The sequence below is a fragment of the Tamandua tetradactyla genome, chromosome 15, assembly GCF_023851605.1.
Source record: "Tamandua tetradactyla isolate mTamTet1 chromosome 15, mTamTet1.pri, whole genome shotgun sequence".
NCBI lineage: Eukaryota > Metazoa > Chordata > Mammalia > Pilosa > Myrmecophagidae > Tamandua > Tamandua tetradactyla.
Genome location: NC_135341.1, coordinates 29109983 through 29134328, shown reverse-complemented (window position 1 = coordinate 29134328; position 24346 = coordinate 29109983). Strand labels below are relative to the sequence as shown.

General features: G+C 42.2%; 1 protein-coding gene across 1 annotated transcript in view; it reads right to left on the bottom strand.

Annotated features, from left to right (window-relative positions):
* Positions 1–24346, bottom strand: part of ERC2 (ELKS/RAB6-interacting/CAST family member 2) — an 865607-nt gene that overhangs the window by 509782 nt on the left and 331479 nt on the right. The window contains exon 4 of the mRNA XM_077128970.1: positions 946–1020. Within this exon, the coding sequence (XP_076985085.1) occupies positions 946–1020 (75 nt within the window). The remainder of the gene's footprint in view (positions 1–945; positions 1021–24346) is intronic.

Sequence of the window (24346 nt, the reverse complement as noted above, 5' to 3'; positions counted from 1 at the left end):
CAGAAAAACCATTATCCTATATACAAGCCTCAGAATTTCTCTAAGTGGCGACCAGCAGAGCTTCTGAGTGTTAACCTGCAAATGTGGGATTTCCAGATTTCAAACATCTTCGTTATAAAATCAAATCTTTCACCTTAACGGAACAATTAAATCAAGAATTACATATTCTTAAGGGAAATGCTTTCTAATGTGCTTTCTTCTGTTCAAAACTGGAAGTCAAAAGATTTCAAATTTCTAGATACTGACAAAGCAGTGGAATTTCATTTATCTGCTTTTTAATCATACATCATGGGTTGGCCATCATCATTTACTTCATTATGCTTTAACTGCTCAAAATCTAATCATGAGGTATCTTTGTATTCTTTTAAAATACTGTATCTCTCTGTTTTCACAGCTAAATAGGACACATTGTGAGTATTTAATAAATTATTATTACTTCCAGACTTGGTTAGGAGAAAATAGTGGAGTCATGAGAAATTATTCTTCTTTTGAAAAATAAACTCTGCTGATGGCATAATTTTAAATATTTAATGACTCCATTAAAACTACTTCCCTTTGCCAAAGCCTAGCTTCTCAAAGGTGTCTTTTCATTGTAATGTAAATGAGGAAAATTATTCTAGCTGTAAAAATTCACTTTGAAAACAAAAGCAACACCTTCCCTAGGGTTGACGGCATTGGCCATGCTCTGGAAATTAACCCAGCTCTTTTCAGTCAAGGGATCCTTGAACAGTAACCCAGAAAAGGCATCCTCAGAAAGGACTAATAAGTTAGATACACACAGAAAGGCAAAAAGATCCAGAACAAAACCCCCGCACCCCCACCCAGGGTGCCTAGAAAAACACACACATACACACACACACACGAGGTTCCTTTCACGAGTTCACCATCAAGTCAGAGCAAACTCCGGAGACACAACTGTTTCTGACCCATGTACACAGCTCCTACCTTCATTTCAATGACAGTCTGGAGAGCCTTCGTCTTGGCTGGCTCCTGCTGAAGTTGGCTTCTTCTGTGCAATTCCTGGGGAGGAACACGATAGAAATAAGCCTGACGGTTCATCCTTCAGTACACCATGACCCTTACACAGGTACCACACAGCCCATCAAGGCAAGGTTCCCTGTGCACACACATAAGCAAGCCACAGGTGCCTCTTCCCCCACACTCTTAAGCATCCGTCCTGCCTGGAGCCTGTGTTCCGGTGAAAAGCTCCTGGCACATGCGCTATTTCTGAAACTTCCATCAATAATTAATGTCAACCGTGACAAAGCCAGCAAGTAATCATATTCCAAATACTGTTCAACACTGGGGCTGATGCCCAGTCATCAAATCATAATTTACTAAATTACATTACTTTATGCTCCCAATGCAAACACAGCAAGCAAACAGAGGAAAGAAAATGACTAATGTGGTTGCAAATACACCGGAGGCGTGGCATTTTGCTACCGAGGCAGGTTTGAAATGAGCAATTTAAAACCTTTTCAAGACAACTGTGTCACTTTTGGGAGTAAATTGATCTGAAGAAACCCTGTGAATCTCTTGCTTTCTAATTTACAGTTTCGATCTTTGTTGAAAATCACAACTGTGGGTGATATGTTTATAAACTCATGATGCCAAGAAATTAAAATTGGCATTAATATCAACTGTGCTAGAGGAGATACAAAAATGGTTAAAGCCAGATATGGTCCCAAGAACTCCTGGAATATGCCAAATATTTATTTAGGTAAAAAGCAAACAGCATAATTATCATTTTAAGTTTGAAGTTTCACTGTCTGTATGCCTCCTCTCAAAACAACAGGTTTGGCAAGACTTTGAGAAGTTGTCTTGACAGAAGAGAAGTGATAAAGATAAGGTGTGTTCAATTCAGTATTTTATTTTCCTAATAATTATCAACAGTTTTATGAAAGTAGCCAATGACAAGATAAGCATGACAAGTCCGGGCTGCTGGGACTGGGCATCTATGGAGTAATGCCATTGAGACTTAATTCTGCCTCCAGAAAAATCAAGTTAGAGTCAAAGTGGAGTAGTTCTAGGCCTTTACTATTCCATAAGACCACAGGCATTTAAATGTAAAAAATGACAACAAAAGACTTGCGGGAGGTGGGAAGAGGACTAAAATAATTTCCAACTTTTTCCATGGAAGGACATTTAAAACTAACTCCACCTCCACCACTACTATCTATCATCATTGTCATTTCATAAAGACATGGCATATTAATGTAAAAAACATCAGAAGAATGCAATCACGCAATAAAAGATAGTCTTTCCTGGAAAAAGAAAGCAGACGGCCTTTCACCCACACCCATTTCATTGTTCTTATTTGCCAGTGGACCAAGATCACGTGATCATAGACTGTGGTCCACCCTCATGGGCACATGAAGATGACCAGGACCGCAGCACTGGGGCATCATGCTCCAGCTCTGGGCAGGGCAAGCAGGGGGAGTGACTTTTGTGCATATTTTTTTCTCAGAGTCATCACTGGACAAGTTGGAAAACTTTCCTGAAAGTAATTCTCAACTTCCAGTTAGCGTAGTGTGCTTCATAACTACTCACAATGCTTTCACGTGACTTAGGTAATTTGTAACTTAGGTAATTGTTTCCCCTAACAAATCCCTGTAAGGGATGGAGTCAAGGGTTACAGAATCTATTTTATGAATAGAGAAACAGAAAGAGATCCCGTGCACTTTTGGAAGCCCTGGATTGCAACGAGCCAGCAACACTGGTCATCTTCAGGCTCCCGGACAAGGCAGAGATTTTCTGACTTAACTAACCCCTCATCAATCAGAAATGGCCTTAAAAGCAGCTGTTGTATATTGAAGTATCCTCAATGTACCCGGCTCGCTCTTTGTCTCTTTCAAGATTCAACACTAACTTCTGAAGAAGATGACCTGTGGGGTGCCAAGCATTTAACAACCAGCACCCATCATGGCCAACAAGCTACTTAAGTGGTGCCACTGAATGCAGAGTTGGGAAAAGGTCTGCAATAGCACCATTGTAGAGTATTTCCCCACACAAACACAATAGATGTAACCTCAAGAGCTAAGATAACTGGTAAAATGTAACAAAAAAATTAGGGAGTGTTAAGATTTTTATATAATTCATTTGTGAATTTGTATATTAATTTGTAGCATTAATTATTACCCCCAGTTTCCAAACTTTGGCTTTTATGGGCAGTATAATCCAGCTAATAGAAGCACTCCACTGGAAGAACTCCACAACAACTTCAACCTCCCAAAAAACGCTACTTCGCCCTCCACAGTATAAGCACATTACTTTCGGGATTGTTGGCGTTCATTGGACCAATAAAATCTCATTTTGTAGACAAGAAAACAAAAAGTAAGTAGCAGAGGTGCACTACAGTAAGTTGTAGAAGCAATACATTTTCAAAGGTCACCAATTTTGGTACCAGGGAACATCGGAATCACAACAAAAAAAAACTCTGAGAATGAAATTCATGATAACTTCATGCCACAGCCTATCCCAATTCAAGAATAAAAACCATAAGACATTCTGAGGAGAGAGGTTAAGCTTGTGCAAAACAAATAAAAATAATCAAGAAATAGCTAAGCAGCACAATGAAAATAGAAACCATAGGGTAAAGTCATATGCTGCTGTAATTTCTGCCAAACAGGAAAACATTTTTAAGGGCAAACATGCAATACACAAAGCTAAACTCAGAGCAAAAAATTTTGCAAAGATGGAAAAAGTTCTCTTTGCTATAATTACACAAGTTCTTTTATAATATAAACCAGCTCAAAATCCAGATTAGTTGGGCCCTTACCCTCTGTACACTTCTTAAAAAAATAATAAAATAAAATCTCCAATTACTGGAGAACTAAAATGTTCATACTGAACAATTACTATTTTTCAATCCTGACTACACCGTTTTCTGAGGATCACCTTAATACCTAGGAAATGTTAGGTAAGTGAGGACTACAATCTGCATCCAAACTACGTGGACAGTTTGAAGGGCCCAACACACACAGTTCACCATCCCTGAGATTTAGGATACTGAAAATGCTCGCTATGACTGTGGCAGAGATGATCAGTTGGTGCTGGGCACCCCTTCCATAGTGTAGAGTTGTTGCTGGAAAGCATCCCACCAATACCCTTGTAGGTACATGGTCCCATCTGGCCTATTTCTGGCAAGTAGATGTGGGTAAAAATGAGGACCTCTTACAGGCCTGGCCCATGACAATCTCCTACCCAGTCCTCGATCTCACTCTTCCCTGCCAGCTGGCTAGGAGTAAGGGATCCTAGGACCTAAGAAGACAGCAGAGCTCAAAATAAAAGAAGTCTGGTTCCTGAAAGACCATGGAAAAAATCTGTGGGACAACTACATGGGATGGTCATTTAAATAGGAAATAAACTTCTATTAGGTTAAGCCTCTGAAGTTTCAGGGTTATTTGCAGAGATCTTAGCTCTCTCCAACTTAACTATTGCTTTCAAGGAAAATTAATAGTCATGTAATTAGCCCTGTCTGTACTGTTTGATGCTTATGAATCCCCAAAGTGATTTTAAGATGTGATCGCACACTAATTTTTTTTTTCCTAAACAGAGAGTAAGATGAGTTGGTTGCTAGTGCTCCAGCTATCCCTACCCATCTGAGAGGTGGCCCATTGTGCACTGATCTTAAAGAACTAAAGGATTTCCCCAGGAGCATTGGTATTCTCTTATATAGGTATGAGGGAGGACAAAACTTACTCTTGTACAGTATTAAATCAATAAGTGCAGGGTACTTAAACCTTCCTGGGTCATAGATCTCTGTGAGAATTAGATGGAAGGTGTGAACTTTCTCTAGAACTGGCAAAAAGCACACGCAAATGATGGTGTGTGCCATTTCAGTTGGCTCACAGGGCCCGCACTGCAGCCCAGAAGTTCATCTTCAAGCCACACCTCTGGATAAGAGTTACTTATTGAGAGGCAAAAAGAGTGCACTAGAAGTCATGAGTCAGGAGCCCACAGTCCTAGCCTGAGGTGTTAGATATACACTTTCCCCTCTTTGAAGCTTTGAATAACAAGCTTTATAAGTGGTTCCAACTCTGAGAACATCCTGATTTTAATAGGGAACTAGCCCTCAAATGTCCATCTCTGACTGGTATTTCTGGTCCCCTCCATTCTCAGTGTTTAAAATAGAAGAAAACTAAAGGCAGGAAACTGACATAATCATAAAATTGGATATCTCGTTGTGACACTGATCTCTAGGTTACATATTTTCCTATAATTTCATGACCAGATTTGCCTTAGTTGGTCTAAGACTGTCAGCTCCGCCAGATGATAAGTATAGAAATGTTCCAAGAACCTAGAATCAGGCATGAAACCTCAAGTGTCTCAATGGTAAGACATTTCTTGGTAGTTAATGAGAGTCCAAAGGCTAGAAAATTAATCTGGATAGACACGGGCTTCCAAGACGAGCCCAGCAGAATAACGTTCACACACATGCATGTGCACATGACATATACTTTTTTTCAGTAGACAAAAAAAAAAAGCTCAAAACTTAACTTTCTTCCCAATGATAATTGCTTTTTTAATCTAGCCTTTTGCCCTTACAGTTTTGGTCAGCTACTACTATGTAACAAAACCATCTCAAACTTAGTACCGTCAAACAGCCACCATTTCATTATGATCATGACTCCTGGGTCAGGAATTCAGAGAGGTTGCAGTGGGGATGGCTTGTCTCTACACCATGACATAGTCATGCTATGGGGATATCTTGAGCTTGTGGATACACTTCCAAAATGACTTCTTCACTTGTATGTCTGGTGCCTTGGCTGGGAAGACTTGAAGCCTTGTGTAGCTGGAATTGTTGACCTGAGCAGTATATGAGGCCTTTTATGTGTCTTGGGCTTCCTTGGAGTCTGGCAGTCTCAGGACTGTCCAACCTCATACATTTCAGTGTAAGAGTTTCAGTGAATAAGGCAGAGGCCTCAGAAGTCTGATAGCATCACTTCTGCTGTGCTGAGTTGGTTAAAGCCGTCACATGCCTGTTAAGACTCCACAGAAGATTACCAAAGTATCTGAAGCCGTGTTTCAATATTGCCACTCTTACAGACCAAAACCAATAGGAAACTAATACTTTAAGCTCAAATATCAGCTCACATATGGCAGATTCATATATTCAAATAATAATTTAATACAGGCATACACCAGAGAAGTGAGCAAATCCCAGCCCTCATGGAGTTTTTATTTAGATTCCAACAGGCACAATAATTTTAAAAGAATACTAAACCATTTTGTCATAAGTGCTATCAAGAAAAATAAGTCGGGAAGGTAGAAAAGGGTATGGCGGGAAGGGATGATCAATTGCAATTTTAAATAGGATGGTCAGGGTAGGTGTCATGAAAAGGTGATATCTGAGCAAAGATCTAAAGGGAATAAGGAAACAGGTTGTGCAAATATTCTGGCCAGAGAGAATAGCAAATGCTAAGTGCCAGGTGGAGCAGAATAAGGGATAGGAAAAGTAGTAAGTCAGAGAAGTGCAGGGCTAGGGGATATGGAAGGATAAGTCCTATGCTGGGAATCCATTTTTGGGATGCTGGATTAACCTGAACAAAATGGGAAGGGTTTCAGTTAAGATACACCGTGATCTGATGCACGTTCTGAAAAGGTTACTTCAGTCGCTCTACTGAAATTGGTTGGAGGAGAAAGAACAGAATTGGAAGAATCAGGTAGAGTCAATTGGAATAAATATGGCAAGGAATGGCAGAGCCTTGGACCAGTGTGGCAGGGTCGAGGCAGTGAGAAGGAGCTGAGTTTAGATATGATTTGAAGGAGAGACTAATTCGATAGATTGCCTGGGGACTAAAGAAACATAGAAGTCAAGTATAGCTCCAAAACTTTTAGCCTGAAAAACAGGAAGAATGGAGGTGGATTACCAAAATAGAGAAGTTTGAGGAGGAGATGTCAGAGGATATGGGAATCAAGAGTTTGCTTTTGCAAGTGTTAAATTTGCGATGCTGCTAGACTTTCAAGTGAAGATGTTACATAGGTGATTGAATAGATGAATCTGTATTTGAGAAGAGAAGAGCTATATTTACACATTTGGGATCAGTGAATAGATAACATTTCAAGCCATAAGCCTAGATGAAGTCAGCTAGGGACTAAGCATGGGAGAGGTGATGAGAGGACTAAGCCCAGGGACGCTCCAACAGTGAGGGATCTGGGAAAAGAGGAAGAATTAGCAAAGGAGACAGAGAGGAACAGCTAGCGAAGTAGGAAGAGAAGCACGAGTATGGCATCCTGGAAACCAAGTGAAGAAAGTATTCAGGATGAGCAAAGTGGCCACCATATCAGTTACTGCTGAGAGACAATTAAGATGAAGCCAGAAAATTGACCACTGGACTTAGCAACATGTAGGTCACTAGTGACCTTGACTAGAGCAGTTTTGGTGGATGTGTGAGTGAAAGTCTGATTGTAATGGACTGTGGGGTATGAGAGAGAAGAAGAGCCTCAGGCTATAATTTCTTTCATGGCATGCTATTTAGCTGATCATTTCCTTTATCAAATTACTCTATTTTAGATATCTTTATACTCTTAAACTCAAAATATTTCTGTTCTTTCTGAAACATACTGTGCCCTGTGCTTGGAATAATCCTCAAACCTTTATTCTCCTTTGCCAACAAGGGGGTCAACAAATTATACAGGCTGCAGATCAAAGTCAGACCACCACCAACTGGTTTTGTAAATAAAGTTTCATTAGTAGTATGTCCATTTAGTTATATATTGTTTATGGTTGCTTTCATGCTATTATAGCAGAGTTGAATAGCTGTGACAGAGACCGTGTTGCCCCAAAAAAGTCGAAAATATTTACCATCTGGCCTTTTACAGAAAAAGATTGTCAATCCATGATCTAGATTATCCCCATTACCCATCCTAGCAATAGCAAGAAAAACATCAACTCTTCAAATGGTAGTTTAAAATATGCCCACAAATTCTTTGACACTTTCATCATAAGGTGAAGCCTAAATATCTCCCCCCTTGGTGGTAGAGTAGCCTTAGCAACTCATTGCTAACAGAGAATATGGTGAAAGTGACATGTGTGACTTCTGAGACTAAGTCATACAAACACTGTAGCTTCCTTCTTGCTTACTCTCTTGGATCACTGACACTGGGGGAAGCCAGCTGCCATGTCATGAGGACACTCAAGCTGTCCGATGGAGAGGCCCATATGGCAAGAAACTGAGGCCTCCTGCCAACAGCCATGTGAACTAGCTGTCATGTAAGTGGATCGTTCAGCCCCAGGCAAGTCTTCTGATGACTGCAGTCCTGTCCAGTAACTGCAACTTTATGGGAGACTGTGGGCAGAAGTACTCAGCTAAGTGGTTCGCAAATTCCTGGCCCAGAGGAATATTGTAAATGCTGTTCTAAGCTACTAAGTATTTGGAGCAAATAATTACAGAGCCATAGATTATAAATATACTTCAGGAAGACCTTTAACTGACCCCTCAGATTAATCTACAACCCATCCCCTCTTATATACTCAATAGCATAGTGCCCCTTTGCGTCATACTATTGGATATGATTGTAATTTTATACCAATTTATAAAATTAACTGATTCATGTCTGTGCCTGACATTAAATGATGAACCACGGAGGAGAGGGACAGTGTTTGACCATTATATTCCCAGTAACTAGCATAGTGCCTGTCAAGAATAGGTGCTCAATAAATACTGACTGACTGATTAAGTGACACAGTACAAATGCCATTGTACTCATAAGCCTGGAAGTTCTATAAAAGAAGTCTGATATGAAGAATGCTAAGAGTTAATAGTTACTTACACATTGCTAAGTGTTAAGCACTCTTCTAAGCACTTTATAAATATTAACTTGTCAATCCCCACAATAACCCATGAGGTATGTACTATTACTATCACCATTTATTACCCAAGGAAAAGCATGGAGAAGTTAGTCAGCTGACCCAGAAAATTTAATGAATTGCAGAGCCAGGATTTATCCCCAGTCCGGCTTCAGCATCTCTACTCCTTACCACCTTGTTATACTGTCAATGTTTCACTACTTGGCTTTGATTTGATATTAAAAGTTAACACCTATATCCCCAATGCTTCTTCCATTGTACTAAAAACTTCCCTTTTACTTCTGAGCTTCAATCCTCCATTTTCCACTCTTTTCTTCAGTACCTGAAAGTTTAAAGAAACTTCTCTGAGTTATAGTTGTCTCACTTGGACATCCACATTAGATATTAAGGAGCAAATATAGTTAGGCATGCAAGGAACAGTGGGGTGGGTGGGGTGAATATGGGTGCCGAATCATTATATTAATATTTCTTTTAGGCTCCAGTGTCTTGGAGCAGCTAGAAGGAAAAACCTAAAATTGTGGAACTGTAACCCATACCAAACTCTGAACTAATTGTTGCTTGTGCTTTAACATTTATTGCTTTTTTGTATAGATGCTATTTTTCACAATAAAAAAGTGGGGGAGAAAGCAATTAATTTGTAACATTAACACCTTTCTCAATCTTTTACAGGTCAAGTTTTAAAAAATAATAACCAGAAAGATTTAAATGATATAATCAAGGAGGCTGACTTAATAGATAATTTTCCCAAACTTTGGTTCCTGTAGCCCTCCACTTCAGGACTCCATGGGACATTTAAGCAGCTTGTTCACACACCAGGCCTCCAAGAAAACATCAAATGGATTCCAAAAAGCAGAAATGATATAGACCACTTTCTTTGTCCACACATAATAAAACAAGAAACTAATAACAGAAGTTAAAAATAAAACCTCACTGTTTGGGAAGTAAAGCTCACCAAGTCTTAAAACTCCCCCCTCTAGAGTCAGACATATCCTGTCCCCTCCACTGACTAAATGTGCAAACTTGGGCAAGTTACTGAATCTTCTCTGGTCCTCAGTGTGCTCTCTGTGTTCACGGGTATTTCCACGGGTCATCAAGTTGAAATAAGTACACGAAGCCCTGGGCCAGACCGGCACACAGTATACACTCAGTCATTAGAACCTCCCATCATTACTATGGTTGCTCTTGAAGGGTGGTTGGTATTTCTAGAAGCGTATTGGAGGATGTACATTGGCATATTAGAGATTCTTGCTCTGCCCATTTATTTTGGAATCTGCTATTGCTAACATTAAGGTACTCCCTGACTGAATAATTCAACTCAAGATGTACTAATTGAAGGCCCACGACGTGTCAGATGAAATAGACTCTCTGCCTGCATGGAGCTTCCATTCCCACTGCTTAGTGGGAGGAGACAAAGAATCGATATTGTTTGAAAAATAAACAATTGCTAAAATTAAGTAGCATACCCAAGGTCACACAGCCAGTATGACTCAGGACTGTGACCTAGGACTATCCGACTCCTCAACCCACACCTTTAGTTACAAATATAACACCTGGTTCATATCTCTATTTGAGGGCCCTTCGTGCTCTGCAAACATCTAGAATTTTAGCAGGTAACTGGATCTAAAAAGCCGAACTCTGCTTTGTTTCTTGGTTTGCTAGCAGGACCCCACCGGTTCTGAACAACATGCTACAGGAGAGAATGAAAGACAAGTACCCAGACTGACAAGAGAAGGAGGGCTGAGGAAAGCCGTACACAGAGCGAAGGTCAGCGCTTAATCTTCCAACCACCTTTGGACTCCTGTGTTAGTTCTGTCTGAACTGAAATGCATCTCCCTGAACCTTCTATACTCTGTTCCTAGTCTACTCGTTTGGAGACATAAGGAACAAACTGGACCCTCTTCCATAATGACAGCTTCCCAGTCCAAAGTCCTTCTCACTGCAAAGCGCCTCTTCTATCCTGCTTCTTACATGACGGGGTGTCAGATACTCTCGGCAGCAACCTGGTCACTCATTTCAGTCCATGTCTATATCTTAGGTCAGAGTCCCTGGAGGCAGAGCCTGAGAAAGGGATTTTTACTCAAGTGATTAAGGAAGGGCTCTTAGGGGAATCTGCAAGTGAGGAAGGGAAAGAAAGAGTAAAAGAAGCAAAGCAAGATGTACAAGAAATCTAGCCTGAGCTTGAGCCTGCGGACAGCTCTAGAGGATAAACGGCCCTGCAGAGTCTGTCCCACCATAAGGCAATGGGACTGCATTCCTGTACCCCTGCTCCAGCCACTCACTGCCTGTGGGCTGCCCGGGCACTTCTGGGCAGTTCTAATCACCCAGAGGTGCTCACCTGGCAGAGTTACAGGTGGGAGGCAGGAGCAGGACCCACAGCTGATAGGGGAGAGGCACACCTGCCCAGAAAAGGGTGTGCAGAGGTCTGACAGGGCACTGACAGCATCTGCTATAGTCCTTGATTCAGAGAGTATGCAGAGGATTCCAGGCTGAGCTGAAGTACATGGAGTAGGGTAGGATTCCATTTCTCTTTTCCTAGACAAGTGGCTTTGAAACTTATTTTCATGGCTGTACAACTATTTTTCTTTAGTAAAAGTAAAATAAACTTTTTATTTTAAAACTTCCGAGGTTGTTTCCCCCAAAATAAAATCCTCCCTCACACGCACATGCACACACACTCAGAGGTTCACACACAGAGGCACACACACAGAGGCACACACTGAGGCGCACACACAGAGGCACACACACTCAGAGGCACACACTCAGAGGCACACACACAGAGGCACACACAGAGGCACACACTCAGAGGCACACGTACAGAGGTACACACAGAGGCACACACACTCAGAGGCACACACAGAGGCACACACACACAGAGACACACACACTCAGAGGCACACACTCAGAGGCACACACTCAGAGACACACTCAGAGGCACACTCAGAGGCACACACACAGAGGCACACACAGAGGCACACACTCAGAGGCACACATACAGAGGCACACACAGAGGCACACACACACAGAGGCACACACTCAGAGGCACACGCTCAGAGGCACACATACAGAGGTACACACAGAGGCACACACACTCAGAGGCACACACAGAGGCACACACACACAGAGGCACACACTCAGAGGCACACTCAGAGGCACACACTCAGAGGCACACTCAGAGGCACACACAGAGGCACACACAGAGGCACACACTCAGAGGCACACATACAGAGGTACACACAGAGGCGCACACACTCAGAGGCACACACACACAGAGGCGCACACACTCAGAGGCACACACACAAGCTGACAGACTGTGATACATCCTGGACACACAGAAGAATTCTGGCAGGGGTGACAGAAATATGCAAGGAAATTAAAAACTGTATATGTAGACAGGTAGTAAGTGCTGTACAAAAAAATAGCAGTAAAAGGCTATGGAGAATGATGGGGGAGGGAACCATATGATCCATATAGCATCTGCCTGTTGAACACATACTCAGATTTCCAACTCTCTGGTTCTGAACTGTAGTATCAATTAAGGCCCTTCATTTTTCCCTGCTATCATCTCTGTGACAAGTCAGGGAAACCATCCCAGAGGAGGTGACATGAAAGCCGACAACTGAGCTACAATCAGGAGTAGTAGTCCTACAGGGAAAGCAGTCCAGGAAGAAGGAATGGGGAAGTGGGAAGAAAGCAGATCTGCTCTGGCGAATGAGGTGGAAGGAGGAAAGGGCCTGGAGCCCACCACTTGGTGCACTTCAGGGGCCCCTGAGGTACCCGCAAGGAACTTCAGGGCTCCTCAGAACACCATTTGAGAATCACCATCTGGGTGTCACTTTTTGCGGCAGATTCTAAAACCAGATAGAAGAGAGCCACTCGGGGGACCACCTGACCAACATCCCGTGTTCCTGGACCTTTGCACATTTGTGCTCACTCCTGTTCCTTTCTCTCTTGAGTGTTTTGGGAGGGCATGAGAGAGGGAGCACCTGGCTGCTTCACAGTTCCAGCCAGGGGGCCCATTTTAGAGATGCCAGCAGGGGATGGCATGTGAATCAACAGCATGTTCTCTGCACACCCCCACAGTCCAGATGGCTGTGGATCACAGGAGCAGAGCGCTGGCTCCTACGCAGATGCCGCCCCTGGCTAGAGACGCATGCCATACTGCAGACCACCAGAGAGCAGGCAGTGGTGGCGGCGGCCGTGACATTTTTACGGAAAAGGGCACAGTCTTTCTTTCACTGTAGATTTTCATTCTAAATACCCATTCCCAATAAACTTAATAGCACAGAAGTCTAGATGCATGCTACAACATGGATGGACCTCGAAAACATCATGCAGAGTAAAATAAGCCATACACAAAAGGACGAATATTATATGATTCCACTTATATGAAATAACTAGAACAAGCAAATTTATAGAGACAGAAAATAGAATCAATATTATTAAGGGTGAAGGGGAGGAACAATGGGGTGTTATTGCTTAATAGGTACAGAGTTTCTATTTGGGGAAATGAAAAGAATTTGGTAAAGAGTAGTGGTGATGGTAGCAAACATTTAAATGTAATTAATGCCGCTGAATTGTGCACTCACAAAAAAAGGGCTAAAATGGCAAAGTTTAAGTTTTTTATACACACACACACACAAACATATGTTACAACAATTTTAGGAAAATTCTTATAGTGCAAAATCCTGAGGGCTCATAGAGATGGAAAGTACCATAGAAACCATCTAGCCCAGTTTCTCCCTCACAGCATGAATCCTCTTACATTCCTGATATGGGTCAAGGGCTGAACATCAAACCATTTCAATATCCCAGCAGTCATGTGAAAAAGAAGCAGCTCTGAGAGTAGGAAAGCTCTATCTTCTCATATGTTAGAGGTCAAAATCTGCTTCCTATAAATTCCACCCCTTTGGTCTAATTCTTCATTATATGGAATTTAATAACAGTGCCTCCACTGGCCATTCATGAAAGTCTTGCCATGTCCCAGGCATGTGCTAAGTTCTTAAAAAAAAAAAAATTATTGAGATATCTTCACACACATACAGTCCATGCAAAGTATATAACCAATGGCTCACAATATCATCACATAGTTGTATATTCATCACCATCATCATTTTTAGAATATTTGCATCACTACAAAAAAAGAAATAAAAAGAATAAAGAAAAAACTCATACATCCCATACCACTTACCCTCCTTCTCATTGATCCCTAGTATTTTGATCTACCCAATTTTTTTAACCCCTTATCCCTCCCTATTATTTATTTATTTTTTCACTTATCTTTTCCATACTCAGGAAAAAGGGAGCATCAGACACAAGGTTTTCATAATCACACAATCACATTGTAAAAACTATATTGTTATACAATCGTCTTTAAGAGTCAAGGCTACTGGAACACAGTTCAACAGTTTGAGGTACTTTCCTCTAGCCACTCCAATACACCATACACTAAAAAAGGATATTTATATAATATGTAAGAATAACCTCCAGGGTAACCTCTCGACTCTGCTTGAAATCTCTCAGCCACTGAAACTTTATTTTGTCTCATTTCTCTCATCCCCCTTCTGGTCAACAAGGCTTTCTCAATCCCACAATGCCAGGTTCCGGCTCAGCCTCAGGAATTCTGTCCACGTTGCCAGGGAGGTTTACACCCCTGGGAGTCATGTCCCGTGTAGCGGGGAGGGCAGTGAGTTCAACTGTTGAGTTGGCTTAAAGAGAAAGGCCACATCTGAGAAACAAAAGAGGTTCTTTGGGGGTGACTCTTAGGCATAATTTTAAATAGGCTTAGTTTCTCTCTTTCTTTTTTTGTATGCTGTATGGTGGGGGGCCACATTTCATTCTTTTCCCACATGTCTATCCCATTATTGCAGCACCATTTGTTGAGCTTTTCTTTGGGGCGGGCGAGTGCATGGGTCAGGAAGTGTACCCAGGTCTCTGGCATGGCAGGTGTTAGCTTCTCTTTTATGTGCTAGATTCTCGACATGGTATGTCTCATCTCACTCTCACTGAAACCCTGAGAGTTAGGCACTCATCTTAACCCCAGTCTTCAAGGGGAAACCCAAGCTTCAGATCAGGTAACAGATCAACCAGATGTCAGATCACTGAGAAACAAAGCTGAGATTCGAATCCATGTCCATCATTCTCCAAAGCCCAACCAAGCTCTCGATAACTACATTGTGCAGCCTCCACAGAAGGAGTCTACTTCTCTTCACAAAATGGTGCTTCAAATATGGGAAGCCAGCCCACCTCTCTCAACTCAAGATTTTGACTTGCCACATCTTTCAGCCATTCTTCATAGAAAGCAAGGGCCCAAATAAGAATCATCCTGGAGACTCATCTGTGGACAGACCCAGCTTCTATTCTTCTTAAGATGTGGTGTCCAGAACTGGCCTTTCCACACATACCATGACAATAGCAGAGCTCACTGGGTCTATTCTCACTTGTCTACTCAAGCAGCCAAATACTGGGTCAGGCACTTTAGCAGCTGGGGGCTATGCCATTCTGCATCAGCCCAAGATGCTCCTGAATCAGAAACAGTGTATCCATAAATGTATGGGACAAGGAGTGGTGCTCTGTCAGGGGTCTCACAAGCACAAACCCAGCCCTCCCCCCCAGAGAAGCACTTTACACACAGGTGGTCCCTGCCTTCCCCCATGGGACTTTCAAACATTTGAACACTAAAGATGGAGCCTTTTAGACAATGATCTATATGCTAAATCAGAGCTTCAGGGTTTCAGATGGGGAACAAAAACTGTTGGTCCTGCCTATGAGCCAACTCTAGACCCACTCAACCTCATCGTCTAGTCTTTGTTGCAGATTCTGCACACATCTTAGATACTTTATTGCATTGGCCCTTATTATTTTATTAAAACTAGTGGAAAACTGAAGCAAAAGGGACAACAAGCATAAACAACTGAGACAAGGTAGCACCAGTGCATTTTGCAGTTCAAAATGGCTCATTTTAACATAAGTCTGGTATTCTAACCAGACAACTCCCTTTTATGAGTAAGACTGAATAACAAAATTATTAATGCTGTCAGAAAGAGACCCCTAAAGATTGCATCTAAAAGATGAAATGCAATTTGGGATTTTCAGAAATTTTTTCAAAACTCTGGGAACAGTGGTCCCTTTTTCCTATAAATATGTAAATGGAATAACTGACATTTGGACATTCGATTTGCAAACTCCCTCTGGCTCTGTCCCCAACTAGCTGGGTAACCTTGGGAAGGGTGCTAGACCTCTCTGTGCCTTAGGGCCTCACCAGTAAATGCAGATAGTAACTACACCCATCAATTGGTTGTGAGGATGAAATAAGTAAAAGATGTAAAGCCAGCTTACAATGGTGCCTAGAAGAATACCTGGTACAGAGGGCATGAGAAGTTAGCTATTTAACATCAATTTAGTAGGATGGCTTCCAGAAGCAGGCTCTCTAACCTAAGTGAAAAGCTAATATCCTCATGGCATACAGAATTCTGAGGGCATGGACAAAGTTAATACAGGAAAGGCAGGGAGTTGGAAAGGGAGTACACACACCTTGAGAAGGGGCCAGGAATGGGGGGTGGCCCCAAGATGGCAGGTGGTCCCTCTGGAGAGGTGTAAGGGTAAGACTCAGCCTAGGCAGAGGGACAGTGATGGGTCATAGGTGAAGTTCAGAGATGGCCAATGGGAGGCCTGGAAGAGAGACCCTCTATTAGGCAAGCTGGCAGCAGGAAGCAGGTGAGTAGATAGCAAAGGAAAGCCTAAGAACAAGGCTATGAATGCTGCCAAAAAAGAAATCCTCTAAAGACTGTGTCTAAAGGATTAAATGTCCAGGGAAAGAGCCTAGATGGTCCAGGGAAAGAACCCAGGCCCCAGTCGAGGACAAAAAGAGTGGAGCACAGAGCCAGGAGCTAATCTGGAGAAGCTATACCACAAACTGCCTGAGGGCATGCTCTCTGAATAGCTGACCAACTCTACCCTCCCCATCCTCCACCCTACCCACCCACCAATACACCCTCAGCACTGCCTCTGGCACATGGCTGAAACAACATCTAATAGCCATCACCAAGATTCCTTTCTGTGGCCTGAGCCGGGCTAGCCCCTCTACATGTCCTCTCTCACACATCCCTCAATTCCATGAGATTCTATGATTATCCTCATTTTACAGACGAGGGGACTAAGGTCTAGCAAAATGAAGTTACTTGGCATAAGTACTCAGATGTGGGATGAATGGATGGATGGATGGATGAATGGACACATGAACAGATGGATGAGATGAGATGACACCTTTGGTTGCTAATCCAAGGCAGGAGTCTGTCTCCTAGAAAGAAACTACACATCACTTTCCAAACTCATCCTCCCATCATAACTACCCAGTGTTCCCTAACTGCAGCTAAAATGGTAACTCCCCAGTATTCCCCAAGCTCATCCATCCATACTCTCCATCACAGTCTCAAGGTTCCCACCTGCCCCATGCTGTTCCTCTGGCTACATGCTTTTCTTTCATTGCAATCTCTAAACAGCCCAGCTCCAATTTAATCTACTGCTCAAGTCTACAAACACACACATACACACACACATTCACACTCACATGTGAGTATTAACTCTTCCTTCTTCTCCCACATTTTGCCTTTACTATAGTAAAATATCCATGTACTATGTCCCTTATTTCTTACAACTCTCCCATTTTACATGCAAAGAAACTGACTTCACCAAGACAATACAGCTAAGATTCCAACCCTCAGCCTGAGCTTTTAGCCTTTACCCAGCTCATTCCAAGATTCTCCCTGCATGGTTGTCTCATTCCAAGATTCTCCCTGCATGGTTGTCTCATTCCAAGATTCTCCCTGCATGGTTGTCTCCCAAGGGAACACCAGGAAGGTAAGACAGAGCTCTACTGTATCCTGCCCATGGCTGGTGCTTATCGTGGCTAAATTTAGTTGACTTAAGTTCCATTCATGTTTGAAATGAGATTAATATTTGTAAAGGGCCTGGCACATGGAAAGTACAAGGAAATTTGAACTCAGGTCACCCTGAATGCAGAGCCCATGCCTTTTAGTCACAAAGGGCTCATGCCTAGGACTCAAGCAGAAATGATAATCACTACAAGGCAAGCTGATGATGCATTCCTCCTCCAGGTAAATTCCCCTTAATGGGTCTTGACTTAGAATGGAGCTTGGCCTGAAGAGGGTGACTCAGCCTCAGCAACAGTCCAATAAGGAATTGAGGAGACTGGGGTTCAGGCAGACCTGAAACCCATCCATGAGAAACACACCCATGTAGACATCGGGTGGAAGATAATTTTCTGAAAGTTTTTGCCACTAGGCAGTACTGCCAAAAGCCAGAAACCAACTCTTAACAAAAGGAATCCCAGTGGCTGAGGTGATTTTGAGCTGTCTCCACTCAGAAAACCACCTATCCCATTTTGATTCTCTTCTGTATAGAATTGTCTGATTACTTTCCATAAAACTAATGCATAATAGATTGAGGTTAAGGGAGAAAATTCACTAATGTAGGGAAATGTTTACCATAGGGTAAATGAAAAGAGCCAGTTATAAAACAGCATACATTTTTTGTTATAATCAAAAATTATAAACTCATGGTAAAAAAATTACTGAAATAATATGCATCAAAATGTTACCAGAGATTAGTTATGGGTAAAATCACAATTAATTTTCATGCTTCTTTCTTGTGAACCCATACCTTCTAGTTTGTCTAAGATAAGCATCTATTAATCTTATAAAATGAATTTACTTAGTTGTGTTTTTTTTATACTATCATCACAAGAGATCATTTTAAACACTATGAGAATCCAACGAGGCAGTGTTTTCATTTGCTAATGCTGCCAGAAATGCAATATACCAGAAATGGGTTAGCTTTTATAAAAGGAATTTATTAAGTTACAAGTTTATAGTTCTAAGGCTATAAAGATATCCAAACTAAGGCATCCAGATAAAGATAACATAACTCAAGAAAGGCCAATCTGGGAAGGCACATGGTTTGTGTTTGCTGGTCCTCTGACTTCTGATTTTAAATAGCTTTCCTGGGGGTGTTTTCTTTCTGCATTTCCAAATGTCTCTGTCTATGTCAGCTCTGGAGCCTTTTCCAAATGGCTCCCTCTTAAAGGACTCCATTAAGCAACACAACCTGAATAGGTGGAAGCACATCTCTGTGGAAACCACCTAATCAACAGGTCCCACCCACAGATGGGTGAGCACCATCACCATGGAAACAACATAATCAAATTAAACAATATTGAATCAGGATTAAAGAATAGCTTTTCTGTGGTACACAACAGTTTCAAAACCAGCATAGGCAGGTATTGTTATTATTTTCATTTTGCAGCTAAGTAAACTGAAGTTAAGTGACTTGCCCAAAGTTCCAGAACCTTGTGGTTGGTGCAGAGTTGAAATGAGGGGCCAAACCCCAGATGCCAAACTCTGAAGCTTAGAGGCACAGCCTAAGCAAAGGCATAGCAGTAATACAGATGAGCCAAGCCCATTTCCATACCTATGACCCTATTTGCTCTTCATAATTTTCTTATGAATTGGACAGGGCTTCCATTTTTATCCTGATAATACAGATGAATAAACTAAAGACTCAGGAAGGTAAATTAACTTGGGAAGATCATCCAATAAGGGAGTTATCAGGTCTGTCAAACAATTTATTTCTTAGTGTCTAGATTTTCCACCTGTCTGCATGGTTCCTAAGGAGATAAACCATCTGTTTTGGCCACTCTTATATCCCTAGCATGTGGCAAATGCCAACACGAAAAAAATAATGAAGCTTAGAAAACAGCATGTAATAGGTGGAATGGTATCCCCTTCCTTCCCCCAAAAAATATATCCACCTGGAACCTATGAATGTGAACCTACTTAGAAAAGGTCTTTGCAGATGTAGCTAAATTAAGCATCCTGAAGTGAGATCATCCTGGATTACCCCCTGGACACAAAATCTAATGACAGGTGTCCTTATAAGAGAAAGGCAGAGGAGATTTGAGACAGACAGAATAGAAGACATAGACACACAGAGAAAGAGGTAAAGTGAAGAAAGAGACATAGATTGCAGTGATGCCTTACAAATCAAGGAATGCCAAAGCCATCAGAAGCTGAAAGAAGCAAGGAACAGAGTGTCCTCTAGAGCCCTGCCAACACCCAGGTCTCAGACTTCTGCCTTCCAGAACCATGAGAAAATAAATTTCTGTCATTTTATGCCACTAAGTTTGTCGTAACTCATTAAGGAACCCTCTGATGATTTGGAGGCTTTATGGAACCCAGAGACCTTGTTCTTAAAGCGCATCCATTCCTGTGGGTGTAAACCTATTTGGGTGGAACCTTTTGTTTAGTTTATTTCAGTGATGCCTGGCCAGTGTAGGTCTTAATCCTCTTACTGGAGTCCTTTATGAGTATGAGGGGTGAAGCATAGTTCAGTGGTACAATTCTCACCTGCCATGTAGGAGACCCGGGTTCGATCCCCAGCCCATGCACTTCCCCAAAACAAACAAACAAAAAAACCCAAGAAAAACAAACAAAAACCAAAAAAAATTTCAACAAATGGCACTGCAATAACAGGATACCCACTTGGGAAAAGAATTAAATGTGATCCCAACATACAGCATACCATACAAAAAAAAAAAAAAAAAAAAGACTATGAAATTCAGAGGGACGCCAAAGCTGAGAGAGAGAGCCACAGAAGCCCAGGCAGGAAGCCTCGGAAGCATGAAGATGAGAGCAATGAAGCTCAGAAGGGAAATGAGAGATCAGTAGACGTCACCATGTGCCTTGGCATCTGACAAAGGAGTCCAGGTATCATCTTAATGATGCCTTGATTGGACATTTCTTGATCTCGAACTGAAAGTTTGTAAGTTCATAAATCCCCATTGAAAAGCCAGCCCATTTCTGGTAAATTTCATTCTGGCAGCTTTAGCAAACTAAAACAAGGAAATAATGCGTGATGCCACTAACAGCAACCCACATGTGTACTGCACGTTACAGCGGACAGCACTTCCACAGACGTTACCTTGCCTGACTCTCACAGAAGCCCATTTTTCAGATCAGCACTATGAAGAAGTTAAATTTGGCTGGTGCAGGGGAAAATGTAGGGTGCAGAGGAGATGAAGAGGGCAGATTAGCATCAACCTTAAATGCTACACCAGGTCACTGAGACTTAGTTTATGAACCTTGGGAATCAGAAGATCAGAAAAACACTCAGTGAAGATGAATCAGGCAACAACCTAGGACTGAAAAGCTCAAGGAAGGGAGATCATGGGGGGTTATTCCAATAACTGAGGAAGTGGGGGGCCTGTGCAGAAGGGGCGCTGTGAGCTTGGAGAAAAGTGGGTCCACAGGAGGATGCACAGGCCCAGGGAAACAGCAGCCGAGCTGCACCTTCCTGAGCGCCTGCCATCTTCCAGGACCTATGCCATGTGCTGACCACATTATTTCTAATCCTCATGAGGCAACCGGCAGTGTTCCCATTTAAAAATGTGAATCCAGTGACACAGGAGCTTGCCCAAAGTCACCCTGCTTGGAGCAGAAGAGGGTTACATTCGTAATGCCAGAGCACTGTGATCACAAAAACCATAGAGATTTTACATCAATTTATTATTGTTTCTAAATTCTGTGCAGACAATCCACCCTACTATTGCCTGTGCTGGGAGGGCTCTGCCCACTGCCACCCACCCCCTTGGCAAAGCACTGCATCAGGGAAGACGGTGGGTTGGATGGGGGCAGCAGGTTGGCAGTTCTCAGCGAAGGGGGATGGTTCGCGGGCTGGGCAACAACACAGAACGTACATACCAGGCTCTCACTAGGCAGCCCTCATTTGTAAAGTAAGGAAACTGTCCCATTGCTCCCTCTTCATCAAGGTCTTGAGAAAATATAAAAGCAATACCCACTGTGCCCTTTGCAATCTCGAGAGGAAAAGGCCCAGGATAGACAAATTTAACATATATTAAAAATATAGCCTATCCTCAATCAAGTCCAGACAACTGCATCTGCTATCAGCAGTCTCTCTCTAAACTCACTGCTGAGTAGCAGGTCAGAGGACTTAAAAAAAAACCCTATATTAAAGACCTAAACTTCTTGAGATGAGTTATTGAGAAGATAGAGGGAAATTAAATAAACTGCTCTAAAAACAATCAAGCTGTCCACAAAGATACTTGGAGCTTGGCTTCTAAAAACTGTAATGGTATAATTTTCCTGTTGGCCATTCCCTTGAAATAATAATTGAACTGGCAAGTGCATTCCTCATAAACACTTTCATCATCTTTGGCTTGACGAGGCCTAGCTACTGAGCCACAGATAAATGTTTCTTCAAGATAGTAAATCATGAGCCATATGTTAGAAATTACCCTTATGCCCCTATAAAAGGGACTATACCCTCCTTAGTCCTTTCCAAAACAGTGGAAGGGATTTTTTTGGCAGCCAGACTCACATTAGAATCCCTGGGAATAACACTGCCTAATCTCCAACACAACACTTTCAAGACTTCAGAGTCATATTCCACAAGAGCATTTTCATAAAATCTGTAGAGAACATATTCACAAAAACAGATTAAAAACAATGAAAAAAAAATTAACTGGAAACTCAGTTCCAGGCACTGTTAAGTGCAAGGAAAGCTCTTGATATTGGCCGTGCCCATATCTGAGATACAGGCATCATCGCAAGAGGCAGCAAAATATCAGATGTAGCCTAACAGCCTGCATTCAAACTCTCACTCCATTAATTTCTGGCTATTTGACCATCAACAAATAATTTAACCTCTCTGCCTCAGCTTCAGTGTCTGTAAAATATACTTGGCCTGACAGGGTTATGAGAATTAAATGTGATAATACAAAGGTTTCTGTCTTGGTTTACCAGCTACTAATACAAATATGATACAGTGGGTAGGCTTAAACAAGGGGGATTTATTGGCTTATGGTTTTGAGACTAGGTGAGATCCAAAGTTGAGGCACCAACAAAACAATACTTTTCCGCCCCATAGACTATGGCACTCTGAGGCTGGCAGTCCCTGGTTCTTGACTTTTTGGTCTCATGGCAATGCATGTGGCAATGTCTCCTCCTTCTCCTCCAGCTTCCGCTGACTCTGGCTTCTTCCCATGGCTTTTTCTCTCTCTCTGTCTGAATTTCATTCTGCTTATAAAGGACTCCAGCAATCTGGATTAAGGACCAAACTGATACAGTTGGAGCACATCTTAATTGAAGTATCATCTTCAAGAGATCCTGTTTACAGTGTGTCCACGCCCAGAAGAATGCAGAGTAAGAACATGTCCTACCTGGAGCACATAACTCCGTCCACCACAGCTTCAAGCATTTTAACCCCAAATCAATAAAGTGTACTTTAGGATAGGCCCGCTATCATAACAACGACTTGAATGACAAATTGAGTCAAGGCCTTTATAGGTCAGCCCCGGAAGTGAAGAATTCACCTTTGCTCACCTTCCACTGGTCAGAACGTGGTTACATGGCCACCTATGCAATGGAGGCCGGGAAATGCAGTCCAGCTGTGTGTCCAGGAAGAAAAGAAGTGAAACTGGTGAGCACTGGCAGTCTATACGACATGCATTTAACAGAAATGAAAGTTTCATGAAACAATTCCTCCCCTTACTATACGTGATAAGCTCTGATGCTTCTATCTCACTCCAGTCCATTCCATTATAATCTGTCTCATTGAAAACATATTGGTCATGACCCAAATAGGTGACTTTTGCAACACATTAGTATTTTGCAATTTGCTTGCTCAGCAAGTATTAGCTGTTGTTGGTGATGATGGTGGTGGCGGTGGCAGTGAGCAAAAGAACAAACTAGACACTTTCAAAATTTTCCAATAATGCTTGGTATTTGGGGTTAATGACTTCACAGTAATGGTATGCTTCAGTTCTGAGTTCAGAGTCCAAACGTGCACCTCTGGGAACATGGAATACATAACTGTATCATACATTGCTGAAATAATAGAAGCAAACATACACACATGCATACACACACACAAATGACATACAAATGGAAAATGACCACTAAAAAGCAATCAGAGAAAACATAAAGAACAAGGGACCATGAAAAGGAAAATGGAGATTTGTTCCCACTGATTATGCAACACCAGGCCCAGAGCCCAGAACTGAGGAAGCGCCAGGTTCTGCTTTATCGGTGAGTGAATGAGCAACGCATCAGTCTTGCTCTTCATATACCTCCCCTATATATCGGTGCATTACTTAGTGCAACATTTTTCCCTGGCCTTCTTCATGTGCCAAGGGATTGAAGCTTCCTCCCCATAGTCATGGAGAGATGGTGCAAGGGTCAAAAGAGGAGTGGCATGATCAGATGTGCATTTCAGATGGAGATCTTGGGACAGACTGGAGCTGGTCGGACTTGAAGTGAGGAGACTGGTGATGAGGCTGCACCATAATCCTCAGTCAGAGAAGACAGCAGCCTGACCTGACACAAGGGAAGGGCCCAAAGTTAGAAGGTCAGACTGGTAGGTATGGGTGACTAATTGGATACAGAGAGTAAAAAAAAATCCCCCAAGAAGGGTTTTCATGTTTCTGACCTGGGCAACTGTAAC